This window comes from Eleutherodactylus coqui, chromosome 2 (genome assembly GCF_035609145.1).
Source record: "Eleutherodactylus coqui strain aEleCoq1 chromosome 2, aEleCoq1.hap1, whole genome shotgun sequence".
Classification (NCBI taxonomy): domain Eukaryota; kingdom Metazoa; phylum Chordata; class Amphibia; order Anura; family Eleutherodactylidae; genus Eleutherodactylus; species Eleutherodactylus coqui.
The window spans coordinates 287,213,811-287,230,216 of record NC_089838.1 but is presented as its reverse complement, the minus strand read 5'-3'; the positions used below and the strand labels follow the sequence as shown (position 1 = coordinate 287,230,216).

The 16,406-nt window shown below is 45.1% G+C and overlaps 1 protein-coding gene across 1 annotated transcript; it reads right to left on the bottom strand.

The window, feature by feature from the left end:
- Nucleotides 1–470: 470 nt before the first annotated feature.
- Nucleotides 471–1,377, bottom strand: TCIM (transcriptional and immune response regulator). Its single transcript, XM_066590019.1, has one exon. The coding sequence runs from the start codon at nt 1,243–1,245 to the stop codon at nt 958–960; it is 288 nt and encodes a 95-aa protein (XP_066446116.1). The 5' UTR covers nt 1,246–1,377; the 3' UTR covers nt 471–957.
- Between the last annotated feature and the right edge of the window lie 15,029 nt (nt 1,378–16,406).

Below are 16,406 nucleotides of genomic sequence, written 5' to 3'. Positions count from 1 at the left end.
CCGCTGTGTCAACTATAGGGCACCGCTGTGTGAACTAAAGAGTGCCACTATATAAGCTATAGGGGAGCTCTATATGAACTATAGGGTGCCACTATATGAACTATAGGACACCACTATATAAATTATAGGGTGCCACTATATGAACTATAGGCCGCTAGTATATGAACTATAGGAACCACTATATGAACTATAGGGCGCCACTATATGGACTATAGGATGCCACCATATGAACTATAGGATGCCACTATATGAACTATAGGGCGACACAATATGAACTATAAGGTGACACAATATGAACTATAATGAAGCCATATATGAACTATAGGGCGCTGCTATATGAACTATAGAGTGCCACTATATGAACTATAAGGCACAACTATTTGAACTATAATGAAGCCCTATATGAACTATAAAGCACCGCCATATGAACAATGCCTACATTAAAAATAAATACAATAGAAAAGGAAATGTAAAGTATAAAACAATTTATTAACAACATATAAGACCCGTGATAAAGAGCATACGATAGCACCAATAAAAGTCATGTTATTTCTCGCCAGTAACTCAGTCCTCTGCTTCCCTCCGGCCCCCCACAGGCCCGCTAAGAGGGCATTTGCTGGACCCTCGAGGGAACATTTCCTTGGCACAGCCACATAGTCCATATTTCTCAGCTTCTCCTTCAGTCACCCTGGAGATACGTGCGGTCTCCTTTCAGTGTCCCTGGAGCGCTCAGTCCTATGCAGCAGTCTCTTTCGGAGCACATGCTTCCAACTCAGCAGGACAGTCTCTTGAGATTAGATTGCAAGCTCTGCAGAACAGTCTCTCAATTCCTTCTCTTGGAGATCACTTTTGGCAGTGAATGACAAGCTTGCAGGACCATCCGCCTCTTCCAGATCACAGACTCCTTCTCAGGCTTGACTTCTCAGCTTCGATTGTAAGCTCTCCAGCCAAAGGAGCTCAGATCACCTTGATGGGAAGTCGGCGGAGTTTGAGGAATTGCAGGATTTTGTCCCTTGTCCTCTGCTTGAGTGCCAGCAGTGCTCTGGCTTTCTCCTCATTGTCCTGGTCAATGCAGAAGATGATCCTGGCTCTGTCCTCCGCTTTCTTGTCGCCAGTCTTTTTAAAGAGCTTCTGCAGCGACTCCTGGTCTACTCCCTCAAAGATGTTGGCTGTGGCTTTCTTGCGGGAAGCCGTGTCAAAGCGGTAGCCGTAGACGGAGGGGCTTACTCTCAGTGAGGTGGACATGATGGTGGTAGTAGTAGTAGTAGTAGTAGTAGTAGTAGTAGTAGTAGTAGTAGTAGTAGTAGTAGTAGTAGTAGTAGTAGTGTCTAGGCAGTAGAGTCACTGTAGGCTTAGTAGTAGCGGTGATTGCCACAACTGGTCTTGTGCAGCCGGCTGAGCCGCCTTTTATGCTGAGCTGGCACATTGTCTTCCTGACATCATCCACCCACAAGGAAGGACCGGAATTAGGACTTAACCCCTTGCTCTAGGCGAAGGTTCTCTGCTGGGAGCACATTCTGCAGACATTTCACCCCAAATCATTTTCTTACAAAAATTATTTTCTATTGTCTAAATTAATAGTATAGCGATGTAGCAGAGCTGAGTTTGTCATTTGGCAGAAATCAGGCTGCTTATGGTATTTTTACATTGTACTGCAGACAAACCACTGGTTTGATATATAACATGGCATTTTTTGCTATTGCACTTCTTAGGATGGCCGTGGGCGCAGGGAAGCCTATTACTTCACTATCGCTAAGAGTGCGGATTACAGGTGTTGGCGAGGACGCTGCACAGGACACGTGAAGAGGAATTCATGACCGATTGTCTTTTTATTGGGTTCCACCTGTATTATAAATGAGGTGCCTGCATTCAGGTGGCACTCGGTGTGTGGCGGGGCACGCCTGGCATAATCCCTGCCCGCTGCAGGTTGGACGGGGTTAGGATGTTTCTTACTGAGTATTGCACTGTGAATTAATTTCAGCCGTTGCCAAGATGGAAGCAAATGTCCAATAAAGTCCACGGCAAATCTGCCCCCTGAGCATGTGCCGTAATGGATGGGGCATTCGTGCTGCGATTCTTGTTGCGTGGCCACGAAATGTGCAGTAAAGAACGCCTCTGATTTTACTGCAAATTGCCATGCTTCTGTAGCACAGGTGAAGATCATTAAAACCGCGGCAAATACAGCGACAGCGTTCCTATGCCTGAGTATACCCTAAGGGTATATTCACATGTAAAGGGTTGTGCCGTGGCACTCGCTGCACAGCCAAGCAACAGGCAAAAATTGCGTGCTCACACAAACAGGGTGCGTACACATTGCAAAAATTTCCCGCAAGCAAGAATGTCTTCAGACAAGCGTAAGAGCAAAAGCACTTGTGGTATCATGACTTTTTGCGCTGTGAAAGTTGGGCTATCGCGCGCCTTTTAGCATACTTTACTGAACTTTCTGTGCTGCTAGGGACCGTTCGGATTGGTGCGGGACACCCCTGCGCCATGACTGAAAAGACTTTATAGTCTAATTAGTCCCCAGTGTTATCAATTGCACACTCCCATAGACTCCTATGGTGCCTTAGGTGTGCAAATGCGCAAAAAAATAGAGCATGTCGTGTTTTTTTGTCATGCAAGCAAAATGTGCGCGCAAAATGAACGGTCAGAAGGAAGCCATTAAAATCAATGGGTTCTATTCTCTGCGCAAAGCTCACACAAAACCGTGCGCGAATACGATCGTCTGAAGCCGCTCTAAATCCACATCAAAATCCGCAGTGAAATCTGCGTCTGATTATGTTGTGAGTTGAGTAATGAATTTCGCTTAAATGGAATCCGCAGTAAAAACTTCCGTGACAGATGAAATCCGCAGCATGACCAGAGTGCGCTGCAGGTTTCTTCCACATTGTACATTTTTGCGCACCCATTTCGTGCACGTGAAAAAAAAACGCAACATGTGCTGTCTTAGTGTGCATTTGCGCACCAAAGTCCCCATAGTACTTTACGCTATGCAGCTTCACAGGAAACGGAACACATCTGGTACTAATTAGGCTACACAGCCTTTTAAATCACGGTGTGCGATGCGTTAGCGGTCACAAGCAGCGCAAAAAGTACAGTGAAAAAAGACTCCTCCGCGGCTCAAAAACATCACACTACTGCGTACATTTTTGTGCATACGGCCTTGTTAATCCGCGCTCCACCATAACGATTCTTGCATATATTGGCCCTGCAGACTACGGGACGCTTTCTGCTAATTTGCATTAAAAAAAAGTAGATTTTAGTGCATTTTAAGGCGATTCGGGTTGCGGCAGGATTACGCCGTGACCTGTAGCCGTGCGACGTAACGTCATAACGGGCTTCTAAAATTGCAACCAACGACCGCAAAGCTTTGGAGTTCTGCTAACCTCTGGGTCACAGCCGCACTGACTTGCGGGTAGTGACCATATTCACTACTACTACTTGCGACGGAGCTACGCAAATTTGCAATCTTTTGTTGCGTGGTCGAATCGCACGGTGATTTTTTTTCACTCTGAAATGATCCATTGCGGTCGGTCGCTGCGTGATATTGCACATTATCAGCACACGGTCGTCTGTGTCCGTCATTTCATGGCTCCGTTCCCGTGATTTTGCGATTGCACACACGTTTTTGCAACCACTAAAGCGGCTGATTCAGCACATACGCGCGCCATTGTGTGACTGCAAAATACACAAACAAGCCTAAAATCACCATGGAGCCGCGGCCTAAATATTTATGGCCTCTACCGTATCGTAACCAAGATGGTTGGGCGCCATTGCGCATACGGAGCTGCTGCGTAAGCGATAATTCATAGCGAAGGTATGATAAGTGAACTGTAAACTCTGCACTTATGGGAACTGACCCCAAATAGTGTATACAGGCCCCCTCCCTCGCCCTGCGTAATACAGGGGTGTTTGTTTCCTACAAATAGAAGCCCCCGCATCTCATCCTTCCCCTCCGCTATTCCAGGGCTAATTCCGTTTATTTCCGTGTAACTCTGCAAGGACTCATCAACCTGTTTACATGCCGGATAATAAGAGATTACCGTCTGTTTATGTTCTATCTGTGACTTTATCCAGAACTGTTATGAAAGCCAGCACTGCGCTGCCTGCTGTACGGGAAATGCAGTAGCAGAGCTGAGTTTGTCATTGGACGCGGCACATTGTAAACTGCAAATAAATCAACTAGATACATCCAGCAAGGATCGCTGTAACCAAATCATGCAGCGCTAAGTAGTTACTAAGTAAATAACAAGTGACACATTCAGCTCTGCTACATCTCTCCATTGACAATAAAAAAAAAGTTGTCATTGTTATTAAAGTGCTGATCCAATAAATATCCGCTTTTTACAAAAAAAGTCAAGGTCCATTTAAACCTGCAGTACACTTTTAAATCATATCACTGCTGCACAGGAGCGCCCACTAGTGAGAAAACATCAGTATTGCGGGTTTCCGTTGATGTTAAGACTTCTCAACGCTTTTCAAGGAAATTTTTGCAAAATAGCTAAAAATATATAAAGTGTCATAATGTAAAATATTAAGCAGGTTGGTTAAAAAAAAAATATGGTTGCAGTAACACAGAGGGAGTTGGAGTGTGACAGCTGAAAATGAACGTATTTAGCCAGCACTATTGCAAGGAGGAAGTTAGCTGATGAAGGCCATCACGATATAGCGGTGACTTTTCACATGCCCTATTGACTTCTATGGGCACCTTTGGTGAGCAAATGTGCAGGAAAATAGAGATTTTTGTGCGCTACCAAAATGTGCAGGGAAAATATGCACGTGGTATGAATCTTGTCTTAAAGCGCCAGCGCGCACCCTACTATTCTGTCCCCTGCCAATTATGATGCACCTCTGGTTATATCTGGCATGTGATTCCTTTGGATCAACAGTGCAGGATAACAGGCTGAACCGGATGGACGTATGTCTTTTTTCATCCTTACATACTACGTTACTATGTTACCTCTTCCCTAAGCTTTTGGCCCCTTATTCTGGTCCTCTTGTGTCTTCTGATTTGCTGGTCCCTGACTCTGGCTATATCTGACTACTCTGCATTCTCCACTCCTGGCCTCAGCTTGTCTGTCAACCATTCTCTTGTGTGCTTGCAACCCCGACTCCTGGCCTGTTTGTACCGTGCTGAACCCATTCTGTGTGCCCTGACTTTGGACTGTCCCTCATTTTGACATTACGGACCGGATCTCTCTGACTACACCTCTGATCACACGCCCAGGTACCGCACTTTGAGACCACATCCATTGTAACGGCCTAGGGACCCCACAGAGTAGCCCAGATCCTGACTGGTGTGGTGAAAGGGTGAAGACCATGTGTTCCTCAGCTGTTGCCCCTGGATTTGGCCCAAAAGTCAAATCAGTGTTTGTCATAGCAGGACCCATCCACTAATGCTGAAATAGCCTTACCCCTAAGAGCCCTATTTGGCAGCATATAACATATCTGCTGTTCCATATTACAACAAGCATGTATAAACCATAGAGGCAGACCATAAGACTGCTGTAGGGCCCCCAAAGAGATGTCTTGGTTGGTCCCTTCTCCTGTGAAGAACTTCTTTCGCCAGAGGAAATACATTATTAGCAAACTATGAGGTGTAAACTTGAAGCAAGAGCGCTGGACAGGAGATGGAGGGATAAATGGACATGAAGTGCTTCTGTCCTGGGCATCAAAATATGGCACCATAATGGAGGGCCAATTTTACTTGGCTAGGGGCTCCTATTTCTTCACCAGTGATGTGTATTGCTGCAGAATGCCTTCGTAATTTGGCATGGGATGTCAGATGCCAATTGTTTTTCCTCCTGTGTAACACAACCTGGAGCATGGAAGAACAGTAAGTTTTCTAGCCGTCCATAGGTACCGTGTTATGTAGTCATTATAACACGGATCCATAATACTACAATAAAGAGCTAGGGCTCCTTCACATCAGCGTCGGTGGATCTATTTGGAACCTCCATCGCTGATTTCCAAAAGGACAAAATAGTGCAGCATACAACACTATTTCATCCTGTCAAGTCCGTCAAAATGCGGGACCGATGCCCACTAACGAGTCAATGGGGTCTGTTCAGCACTGTTTGGTTCCATCATATGACAGTTCCCTTTTCCTGCGCTTTGCTGGTTACCTGCTCCCTGAATGGAATAGAAAAACGGAAACCCCAAGCGCTGATGTGAACGAGCCCTTAAAAACTCATTAAGGGAGCCTGAGGAAGTCCAAGGACCTGTGAATGTCCATCGAGAACACTGGTCACATGGGTCCAAAAGTCACCACGGAGTGGGCTGCAGCCTGCGGACGGGGTGAACATAGTAACATAGTATGCTAGGCTGGAAAAAGATAAATGTCCATCCAGTTCAGCCTATTTCCACCATCCTCCATGTTGATCCAGAGGAAGGCAAAAACCCCAATGAGGCTGAAGCGACAGAACATGATCCCAACATGATGATACATCTCCAAACTAGAGCTACTGTTTGTAGGAGCAGGAAAATAAAGTCCATGTTTGCAAATTAATGGGAATTGGCGAAAACCATTTAGGAAAATGTGATCATTTGATCAGTCCTCATATAATGCTGCATTTAATTATGCTGCAAGTGTGCATTTGTTCCAGTATTAGATGTAAGGTCTCTTTTGTCTCAGCTCTATGTATGGATATGGCTGGGATACTCAGATGGGTAGTCTTACACATTCTGTCCATAGAATTCCATTAGCACGTATATGTGGACCCCTACAGGCAGTGTCTGTGTGTAACCCCCGGGGGACGCTTGTCTCCAGAAGAACATCATAAATGTAACGTGGGCGAGAACATTTATTTTGAGTGGATGGACTAAATATGGAACAAAGGCTTGTAACAGGAAACTGCCAATATATAATGTTTACTGATTACACGGGAAGGGAGAGGTGTGTGTAACATGCGACTGCTTTATATGAGCACCAACAATAATACCGCCATCAGCAATGCTCATCTACCAGCCCATATCGTAACCCCTTGAATGCCGTGCTAGACATCTATAGTATACAAGGGGTGGACAAAAGTATGGAAACACCGTACAAAACCAAGCAGGGGTCTAAGGGCAGCTCAGTGCTATTGATTAAAATAAAATCTCATGCATTTCGCAGTGTTTCCATATTTTTGTCCACCCCCTGTATGTATAAGTATGACCAGCGATCCTAAGATCTGTGCACTGGGAATCATCTATGAGAATGACAGACTCCATTATAATTTAACGGTTCCATCGGTCAACATTTGAATGCATTGTAAGTTTATAATGGAAGCCAAGATAACAATGTGAACAGAGCCAAAACCTAAATGTGAAAAATCATAGAAGGCGGCCATACTTACTGATATACTGATACAGAATACAAGGACAGGTATAGACACTACATACCTCAGCTTGCAGGTTCCTATATGGAGGAGCATTACACAGGTGCAATATACTGATGAACCACCCGTCACACACCGAACACATATACGAGGGAGCGGCTGCTTAGCATTATACTTGCACACAGATAGGGCATACAAAGGGTGTCAAGTCCCACTGATATGTGATACCATGCAGGCTTACAACCTATTAATGACCCCACATACGATTCAGCCCGTTGGGTTGCCCTGCACCTCAAAAGTGAGTCACACTGGACCGACAACCCTGTCTCCCCCAGCAATAGACTGCTTGCTGCAAAAATAGGGAAACATACAAGGTATTGATTAATATTTTGGCCAAAATATGCTAACTCAGAATCCACGTCCAGCATCCTCGTTCTCTTGCGAGTCCCTACACTAATATTTCAAACAGATCACTGAAAAAGGACATATCAATTCAGAAATCCCAGAGGCAGCCATATTGTACTTATTGAGCAAGATTCTCCTCCATATAGCAGTTTGGCTATCTGCATGCTGAGGGACGTTGTGCCTATACCTGCCCTTGTATTTTGTATCAGCAAATCAGTAAGTATGGCTGCCCTCTGGGATTTTTGCATTGTAACATAGTATGTAAGGCCGAATGAAGACATTGTCCATCTAGTCCAGCCTGTCTATCCTACTGTGTTGATCCAGAGGAAGGCAAAAAACCCCAAGGCCAGAAGCCAATTAGCCCTTTTGGGGGAAAAATTCCTTCCCGACTCCCTAATGGCAATCAGACTGTTCCCTGGATCAACCCCTAATAGTTCCTACCTTCCTATATACCAGGATTGACACTTAAAGGGGTTGTCCCGCGGCAGCAAGTGGGTCTATACACTTCTGTATGGCCATATTAATGCACTTTGTAATATACATTGTGCATTAATTATGAGCCATACAGAAGTTATAAAAAGTTTTATACTTACCTGCTCCGTTGCTGGCGTCCTCGTCTCCATGGTTTCGGACTAATTTTCGGCCTCCGATGGCCAAATTAGCTGCGCTTGCGCAGTCCGGGTCTTCTGCTTTCTTCAATGGAGCCTCTCGTGCAGGATGCCGTCTCCGTGTAGCTCCGCCCCGTCACGTGCCGATTCCAGCCAATCAGGAGGCTGGAATCGGCAATGGACCGCACAGAAGAGCTGCGGTCCACGGAGGAAGAGGATCCCGGCGGCCATCTTCACCGGTAAGTATAGAAGTCACCGGAGCGCGGGGATTAAGGTAAGCGCTCCGGTAAGCTTTCTTTAGGTCCCTGCATCGGGGTTGTCTCGCGCCGAACGGGGGGGGGGTTGAAAAAAAAAAAAACCCGTTTCGGCGCGGGACAACCCCTTTAACCTAATATTTATATCCTGTAATATCCTTCTCCAGAAAGACATCAAGTCCCCTTTTAAACTCCTCTATGGATTTTGCCATCACCACTTCCTCCGGTAGAGAGTTCCACAGTCTAACTGCTCTTACAGTAAAGAACCCCTTTCTGTGTTGGTGATGAAACCTACTTTCCTCTAATCGTAGCGGATGTCCTCTTGTTACCGCCGTGGTCCTGGGTGTAAACAGATCGCAGGAGAGATCCTTGTATCGTCCCCTCATGTACTTATACATGGTTATTTGATCGCCTCTTAACCTTCTTTTTTCAGGAGTAAATAGTCCCAATTTGGATAGCCTCTCTGGGTTTTCCAGTCCCGTCATTCCATGTATTAGTTTAGTTGCCCTTCTTTGAATCCCCTCAAGCACTGTGACATCTTTCCTGAGCAGCGGTGTCCAGAACTGTACGCAGTATTCCATGTGAGGCCTGACAAGTGCCTTATATAATGGAAGGATAATGTTCTCGTCCTTCGCCCCTATACCTCTTTTAATGCACCCCAAGACTTTATTTGCCTTTGCAGCAGCTAACTGGCATTGGTTACTCCAGTTTAGTCTATTATCCACTAATACCCCCAGATCCTTTTCCATATCACTTTTCCCTAATGGTATCCCAGTAAGTGAATATTTGTGACATCCGTTTCTCCTGCCCATGTGCATAACCTTACATTTTTCAACATTGAACTTCATTTGCCATTTTTCTGCCCAAGCCCCCGGTTTATCTAGGTCCGTTTGTAGCCGCACATTGTCCTCTGTTGCATTAATTATATTGTATAATTTTGTGTCATCTGCAAATATTGATATTTTGCTGTGCAGCCCCTCTATCAGGTCATTGATAAATATGTTGAACAGAGTGGGGCCTAATACTGAACCCTGTGGCACCCCGCTAGCGACTGTGGTCCAATCAGAGTACGAACCATTTATTACCACCCTCTGCTTTCTATCGTTGAGCCAATTTTTTACCCACTTACACACGTTTTCGCCCAGTCCGAGCTGTCTCATTTTGTATATTAGCCTATTATGTGGCACGGTGTCAAAGGCTTTAGAGAAGTCCAGATATACAAGATCAATAGATTCTCCCTGGTCCAGCTTAGAGCTTACTTCATCGTAGAAACTGATCAGATTTGTCTGACATGAGCGACCCTTCATGAATCCATGCTGGTGAGGAGTTATTCCCTTAATTTCCTTGAGGTACTCATCAATGGCGTCTCTCAGAATCCCCTCGAAAATTTTTCCCGTTACTGAAGTGAGACTTACTGGCCTGTAGTTACCAGGCTCACTTTTGCTCCCTTTTTTGTAAATTGGAACCACGTTGGCAATGCGCCAATCCAATGGTACTACTCCGGTCTTGATAGTGTCTAGAAATATTAGGTATAGCGGCCTAGCTATCTCGTCACTTAGTTCCTTTAGTATCCTTGGGTGTAATCCATCTGGGCCCCGCGATTTATCAACTTTAGTTTTCTTTAGACGCTTCCGCACCTCCTCCTGCGTTAGGTATGAGATATTTTGTCCTTTTTCTGTGATTTCTTTCAAACCTAAATTTCGGCCACTTTAGAATGTGCAGCAAGTGTTGCAAGTTGTTAACTTTTCCACAGTTTTGTCAATGCACACTTATGTATAACATAATAGTTATATAATGCCAGTATATTTACCAGTAAATCGGTAAGTATGGCCGGTCTCTTTTTGCATTGATATGTCCTTTATCTGGGATTTGTTTCAAACCTAAATATAGAGTACTTTATAATGTGCAGCACGTATTGCAACTTGTTAACTTTTCAACTTTTGTACAGTTTTATCAACGCACAATTTCCATTATGCACTTATATATAATGGCAGCAGATTTAACAGTAAATCGGTAAGTATGGCCGCTCTCTATGATTTTTGCATTGATATGTCCTTTTCCTGTGATTTGTTTCAAACCTTAATATCAACCACTTTAGAATGTGCAGCACGTGTTGCAACTTGTTAACTTTTCAACGGTTCCACAGTTTTGTCAATGCACAATTTCCATTGTGCACTTATGTATAACATATTAGTTATATAATGACAACATATTTCTGTCACCTAAAATACACCAGTGTTATATAATGATTCATGGTCGGTGGGGTCTCTGTTACAGATTTTGGCATTGGGGCCCAAGACACCTCTGGGTGCACCACTTCTTCTATGGCACGCCATTACTATGCTGGAGAACATGATCGTCCATCCGTGTTTCCAGTGACCCCCCTTTCATAGAACATGTTTATGAGTACAGGGTGTTACAGAGTTGAGAGTACAATTCTTTCCTTACAGACCCCGAGGTTAATTTTCTGAATGAAAGGTACAAGAAGGATTTGACAAAGGGTCATTGCTAATGAAAGCCTTGCTGAGTACAGAACATCGTGCCGAGTACCTGGGAGATTCTAGGGACGAGCGGAGGAGGAAACTTCTCGTCACCCGGAACCTGACGGGAATGCAGGTTTGTATTTAAATCGAGCCCATGATATTATTAGAGGGGTTTTTGCATAGTTGATGATATGATCCAAGTCTGGAAAATGCCTGCGGAAATGTCAGCCGGGACTATTTCATGGCGCTGGCTTTACATTCCAAATTACCATTATTATTTACTTAGCATTTCATGATTCACTAGTATCGAAAAATGCAGGCAGCAAACATGCCACCAGAAGACATAACGTATAGTCTTACTTCACAAATAACATAGAATTACATCAATGATTTGTGCCAAAAATTGGCAATATCTTCAATTAGTCTGGCGCAATTTATGACTGCCTTTAGCCACACCCCTTATTCTGCAAAACTGTATTGGATAATAAGGCATACAGTATAAGATGAACGCCATGGGGCAAATTTACTAGGTTCGACGCACCGAAGGCCCCGGTCTGCACAAAATTGCGCATGGAAATGCGTTATTTCGTGAGGTTAAATGATGCCACCTAGGCCTAATCGGTCAGCTGACCTACTAACTGAGTCAGCTGTGAAGTAGGCTGGCATGCGAGTTTACAGGGTTACATGATGCCACTTGGGCTTATAGGTCAGCTGACCCACTAAGTGGGCTGGCCCAACTACTCAAACATGGCGCTTCTGGGACCGCGCCGATGTGAGCTGTCCCGGTAGTACAATAAAGTACAGTAACATGTGCACAATAGCCCATGATCGTGCGCCCTGAATAGCGCATATATGCCTCACAATAGTAAGTGTATATGCGCTTACACCCATGTTTGGCCGCCCTAATGGTAAGTCCACACCTCACCTTTGCTCCACTGAAATGGGTGAAATCCATGGGGAAAGTCCAAAATAGAAATTGACATTTGCGGATTGCAATATCCACACCAGATGTAAACTTCTGGGTGGAAAAAGTTTGCAGCACGTGGATGGTCTCATCTACTCGCCTGAACATCATCTAAACCCTCAAAGTTTGGTGGGATGACCATCTAATGTGTGTGGGGTCTCACTACTCTCCCCTGATGGCAGATGTGTTGGGGGAAAGAAGGATCAGACATGTACAGTACTTGGAACATGCCTGATCTAGAACATCAGATGAACCGAGCGTCTATGTATAGTGGGGGGGGGGAGAAATCTAGCGTGTATGGCCATCTAAGGCTGGGCTCACACAGGGCAGAAATTACGTGGAAACTTCACGGAGTGTCCACAGCGGGACCACACGGAAATTCCACAGGATTTCCGCAGCTTAAAGTCCCAAGACATTTGGCGCTGGTTTTGAAAGCGGCTTATTCGGCTGTGGCCTTCTCTCCCCATAGAGAGCCTATAGCGTAAACGGCGATACAATTGACATCCCACGGCTTTTAACCCTGTGTGGCATGTCTGTTTGAGCATGGCTTGGCAGCAACGGACAGTCCACGGCGTGTGGACGAGATTTTTTGCCAATCTCATCCATTTTGCTGCTTAGTCTCAGGCTTAAGATTGCAAGCGGAAATTCCGTGCGGAAAATCTGCACTGAAATTCTGCGTCAATTCCACCCCATGTGAACCCAGCCTAAAAAGGCTGACCACCTGTTTGTCCATCTCATGGCCAGGGCAGAGTTGTAGCCACTAAAAGTACACAATGAAGATTTCTCTTCAATGACAGCAAGCAGAGGTCTAGAAAAGCAGGTGAAATAGACATAGAAAGTATATTGGAAAGTTGTTCAACTTTTTGTTACATAATAACTAAGTTTAATGTTGTGAACCTGTAAGAGCATCCGTGTATGACAGAACAGAGAGTCCCGTCCCAGAACAGTCTGTCCCCACTGTATGCATTATATAAGCACGTCGCTTCATTCTCTGCACTGCTTGTGGACGTGCACGTATATATGTATCCATCCATAGTACATGGGTCCTGCTGAGTGATGGGCGTCTACCGGCAGCTGCTGCTCAGGAAGGGCAGACCGGGGCTCAGGGAGACAGATCTCGGACAGATGGAGTTTCCTGTATTGTAGTGGGAGACGCCAGTCTTGGCCGAGGAGGAGGTGGGGGGGCAGACTGTATATAGAGATACTCCTGTATATGTCACCTTTAGTATTGTATGTTCCAAAATACGGAAAGCCTTGCAATAATGCGCTAATGGGAGGTCAGCGGGGGCAGCCGGCTCATTGTAAGAAGACGATCCTACAAGACTCTCACTTATCCTAGGATGGGAAGCCCAGGGGGGGCCGGACGCCCCTATGGAGGGAAGGTCACTTATTACAAGAATACTGGCATCCTCAGGAAGGAGCTGTACTCATTAATACAAGCAGGGCTCTCCAGGCACACGGGGGGCTCTGACCGAGGGGGCCATTCTGCAACTTCACGCAATATCCAGTGCAGTAAGAATGTTATGATCTTATGTGATATATTGTATTTTGGGTCATTTAGGGCAGGCTCACATGAGCGTAATTTAATAGCGTATTACACGTGCGATATACATGCGCCTAATACACGGTGAATGGAGCCAGTCAAGTACGATGTTTATCATTGATCCCTTCACACTTGTGTATATATACTGCGTCTAATACTTGCGTAACAAAGAACACAGCATGTTCTATCTGAGGGCTCCTTCACACGACCGTATGCGTTTATACGTTTGCCCGTACGCACCGTATATTCGCATGAATTCATTTTTGACACGATCGACTCCTGATCTTAATTGGCGTATTTAAAGCCATTCACACGGGATGCTACTGCATGTATGTAACAAAAACCACACTGAAGGGTTGCAAGCAAAGATCGCACTATAATGTTCAGAATGACTAACAATGCCTTATTAGGGCGAACTGTCTTCTTTTCTCAGTGTTGTGCGCAGGTAACTACCCCCCCATCCCTTTTTACCTGCTGCCATAGAAGTCTATGGAAGCTTGCTGCATAACATGGCGAAAGATAGGGCAAAACCTATGCTTTCACACGCCGTATAGGGCAGTGCGAGGCGATGTGAGGTGCATACAAGTGCAAGGCCATCAGAAGTTTACCCATTGAAACAATGGGAAACACCCCACGATCCTCTACTTCCCTGAAGTGAGGCAAGGAGGCTTTCACACAGAAACGCTTTGCAGTCGCAGGGAAAGGCATGCTGGACCAGGTTTTTACTTGCGTTCTCCTTTTTTTTTTTCCATTCCTTTTTTATTGGTTTTTACAATTTTAATAGAGTGTCAACGCCGCTCCCATTTTTCTTGTAAGTTCAGAGGTCTTCTGATGAAGGAGGGACACCAAGCCCACCCCGTACCGGAGCACGTGGTAAATATTTGGGTGCTTTGGAATAAGAGAAAGCACGTCATGTTCTCATTTTTTCCCCTGTATTTCTAGGAAGCAATGTCATCCTCTGATGAAGATGATGGTCCGCAGGCCCAGTTTTTCCCCTGAGGGTTTAAACAGATGGGCATGATTTCCTTCCATTATGCGGCCATGATAATCAAGACCGCATAATGGGACAAAACAAAACCATTGATTTGAATGATCTCGTTTTCGCTAACGGATTGTCGCCTGTTAATACTACATGCGGCAAAGATAGGGCAGGATCTATCTTCTCCTTTTTTTTCCTTCAAACTCACACGCACTAGCACAGAGTTGGAAAAGTCCAAGAAAAAAAAAGAAAGACCCCGGTTGAAGTGCAACCACACTCCATAGCACCAAGCATAGTTGTGCTCACACGTATTTGTTTAAGCCCAGAGTCAAAGTCAGATAGAAGAAGAAAGGGAAAAAAAGCGCCAGAGAAAAAAAAGTGATGGGTCCCTCTTTTTTTTTAAAAAAAGGAGGAAAAAGGATGGTTTTGGTATAAAACACCATAATATCTCACCTCAATGTGGACCTAGTTCTGTATTGAAGAAAATATCCTCTCTTCACAAGAGGAGAGCCGCTGGAAATAGCTCAGGGATCCATCAAGGGAACCCCCATATGAAAGGCAAAGAGATTTTTCATTAAGTAAAAATTCTTTCCTGCGCTCACAGAACCTTTTAATAGCACAATGTGAATATTCCTTCAAAAGAAGGAGACTTACTTTGGAGGAGGGGGCTATGATTTCCAATATTCCCCCTCCTGATTCCCACAGGTCTTAATGACTGCCAAAGATGAATCTTCCAGTCCAGAGTTTTCTCCTTTTAAATTTATTAAAATTCAGCCAGACGGTGGTGTAACACGTCAACCCAATAGTGGTATGACAAATCTACCAAACGATCAGATACCAACGCGTTTCGGTACACTCTGTACCCTTATCAAGTTATACAAACAATAAAACATAAACAATTTATATAGAGAAGTTTTACCTTCCACACCTTGATGTTGATGATTCCAAATCCCCTTGAGGGGGGTGGTGGGTCATCGGCACATTTTCATCGTCATGCGCTGCGACTCTGATAAGCCTGACGTCCGACGTCATCCCGTTTGGATGCACGTCACTCCGTCGTGTAATCCTCACACAACAGAACCAAAGGCACAACGGACGCCTTGCTGATGATGGATGAGCAGATAAAGTATTACATTCTTCCAAAATTCTGACTCCGTGGATGGAGGAGCAACTGATGCCTAAACAGATGCTGGAGTGCTATATGACATTCATCAGCTGTCAGGATTTGAACCCAAGAGCTCCTGTACTCCACATGGTAGCTCTACCTGCTGAGCTATCCAGCCCTTTGTATAGCTCCCCTGCATGACTTTGTCCTTGTTTCCTGCTCCTGATCCAGTCTCCTGTTTGGCTTCATCCTGTTCTCCCAGATTGGACGTCCTATAAAAGCTGGCCCGTCCTCTTCCTCAAGCTCCACCACTGACCTGCTTCTCTGTACTGCAACTGATACTACCCGTTTACCGACCTCTGGCTTTCCCTGACTACACTACCTGCCTGCTCCTCTTGTACTGCGAACCGATACTATCCATGTACTGACCTCTGGCTTGACCTGACCACGCTGTGCCTGCATTAGTTACAATACTAAGGCTCCAAACCGGACTGTTACATCAACACAATACCATCAATTCTGCACAGACCCCATCCCAAAGCTACCCACCTTCCCAATCCCAGACACCTTTCCCAGTGCAGCCACCCCCTGTATTCACAAACTCCATCCTATCAGCAGTCGCCACCCATCCCAGGAAAGCAGACAGGAGCCATCATATTCCCAAACACCTTCTCAGTTGCCGCAACAAACCTTTTCCCAGTCTAACTTCACACCAGCACCATACAATCCTCCTCACATACCTCAAG

What these genes read in the sequence shown, in the direction of transcription:
- TCIM (XM_066590019.1), bottom strand. Translation starts at nt 1,245, where the DNA reads ATGTCCACCTCACTGAGAGTAAGCCCCTCCGTCTACGGCTACCGCTTT.